Source organism: Penaeus chinensis, chromosome 3 (genome assembly GCF_019202785.1).
Source record: "Penaeus chinensis breed Huanghai No. 1 chromosome 3, ASM1920278v2, whole genome shotgun sequence".
NCBI classification, from domain to species: Eukaryota; Metazoa; Arthropoda; class Malacostraca; order Decapoda; family Penaeidae; genus Penaeus; species Penaeus chinensis.
In genome coordinates this window covers 9754861-9757360 of record NC_061821.1, presented here as the reverse complement: position 1 = coordinate 9757360, position 2500 = coordinate 9754861, and the positions used below count along the sequence as shown (strand labels likewise).

Genomic DNA, 2500 nt, shown 5'->3' with positions numbered 1-2500 from the left:
TAATAATAATAATAATAATGATGATAAATAATAATGATAATAATAATAATGATAATAATAATAACAGTAATAATACTAATACTAATGGCAATAATAATAATAATAATAATAATAATAATAATAATAATGACAATGACAATAGTAATAATAATAATAATAATAATAATAATAATAATAATAATAATAATAATAACAATAATAACAACAATAACAATAACAATAACAATTATAATAATAATAATAGTATTAAAATAATGATGATGATGATGTTAGTAATAATAATAATAATAATAATAATAATAATAATAATAATAATGATAATAAAATAATGATGATGATGATAATGATGATTATGATGATTATGATGATGATGATGATGATGATGATGATGATGATGATGATGATGATGATGATGATGATAATAATAATAACAGTAATAAAATAATCAAGATGATGATGATGATGATGATGATGATAATAATAACAATAAAATAATGATTATGATGATGATAATAATAATAACAACAATAACAAGAATAATAATAGTAGTAGTAGTGATGATGGAAATAATAATAATATTAATAATAATAATAATAATAATAATAATAATAATAATATCAACAATAACAATAACAACAACAATAATAATAATGATAGTAGTAGTAGTGATGATAATACTACTACTACTACTAATAATAATAATAATAATAAAAACCTCAATAATAATAATAACAATAATAATGACAATAATAATTATAATAATAATAATGACAATGACAATGACAATAATAATAATAATAATAATAATAATAATAATAATAATAATAACAAATAATAATAATAGAAATCACTAAAATTCAAAGAGTATCAGAGATAACTAATCTTTAATGAAAATGTAATAAAACCTCTTTTGATCCGACTTTTCCCATACTGAATGGCACCTTTTTTAATGTATAAACAGAATGTCAATGGTTAAATGGACTGTTAAATTCCTTTTTTCATACAGAGCAGAGATTGGAAGAAGAAGAAGAAGAAGAAGAAGAAGAAGAAGAAGAAGAAGAAGCAGATGTTAAAATGTTGATATATATGTTCACAGCAACTAAACCATAAGATTCACAACTTTTCTTTATCTGCTGCTGAGAGCATTCAATCGGAACATTGATAAGGACATCCTATCTCGCACAAAAAACGTGACCTTTGTGCCACAGTCTGTGTAACTACGGCATCTCAGTGAGAATGGGAAAGTATAAATGTCACTGACACAGAATATTAAAAAGTTTACAAGTTGTTCTCTCTCTCTCTCTCTCTCTCTCTCTTTCTCCCTCTCCCTCTCCCTCTCTCTCTCTCTCTCTCTCTCTCTCTAACACACACACAGACACTATAAGTAAGGTATGCATCTCTATATATATTACTCAAAAGATAGCAATGCATGCATGTTAAATCAGTTTTAATTCAACAGGGTATTACATAACAGGGTATTGCATATGAGGTGTGTCCACTTAAATCATGCTGTGCGACAGATTAGATAAAAAAAAAAAAAAAAAAAAAAAAAAAAAAGTGCAGCAAATGCAATATATATTACGGAGGGGAGAGATAAATCTAAAGCAAAATTAGATTAAAAAATACATCAAACAAGTCCTTTGAAATAAAACTTTCTACTTACCCCACTGGCAATGAACACAGGCAGGAAGACCCATCCTAAGAGCTGCAGTAGTACCAACGCCTGGAACAAAACACGAGAATGGTTTTAAACACAATGTTCTTGCATCTGTAAATCAAAGTAGTACTTTTTCATACATGTAATTAGATAGAAAATCGTATACAAATAGAATCCGTTAAATCAACAAAAAAAACGAATAATTAAAGACTAATAACATCAGTCATATTGCCTAAGGACGATTACATCTCAAACTACCCAACACATACCACTCGCATTACATATCGACCGCAATATTAGAACCCAGTGCCATCTATTCCTTTCATCATCCATTTTAAAAGCTAAGGACTATTTCTAGATCTCTGCAACTGTTCCGTTTGGCGCTAGACTGACCCCGTTATCAAAGTGCTGACCAAGAATGCTGACTCAAGTACTCGCCCAACAACACATCATTTCTTCACTGTCTGGCAATACTCGATGTCTAGGGTGTCTATTGGCCCGGTATTTATTACGTAGGTAAAATTACATCGCTCTGTCTTGGAGAGTGGGATTTGTTTTTTTTTCTGTCTGATGTGCCGTATGTGTTTTATGTGTTACATTTCTACATATAGCATGTCTTTATAACTTGCGTTAAGATGCGTGGGTATGTCTGTGTAAGTGTGTGGATGTTTTGAAGGAGTACCCACTTAACGACGGGTACTCGTGAGGCACATTATCACTTGATCAGTATTTGATCTCTCGTGCCCCACTTGCCACATTATCTCTACCCGGGGTTTCAGTCATAAAAAGATATGCGTGATGTTTGTTTTCACGGCACCGCGTCTCTGTTATGCTTGCCAAGCT

At 29.3% G+C, this 2500-nt stretch overlaps 1 protein-coding gene across 1 annotated transcript in view; it reads right to left on the bottom strand.

Moving 5' to 3' along the window:
• The window catches only part of LOC125041866 (sodium/myo-inositol cotransporter 2-like), a 55463-nt gene that overhangs the window by 36494 nt on the left and 16469 nt on the right, over positions 1 to 2500 (bottom strand). Inside the window, exon 4 of the mRNA XM_047637237.1 lies at positions 1664 to 1723. Coding sequence (XP_047493193.1) covers positions 1664 to 1723 — 60 coding nt within the window. The remainder of the gene's footprint in view (positions 1 to 1663; positions 1724 to 2500) is intronic.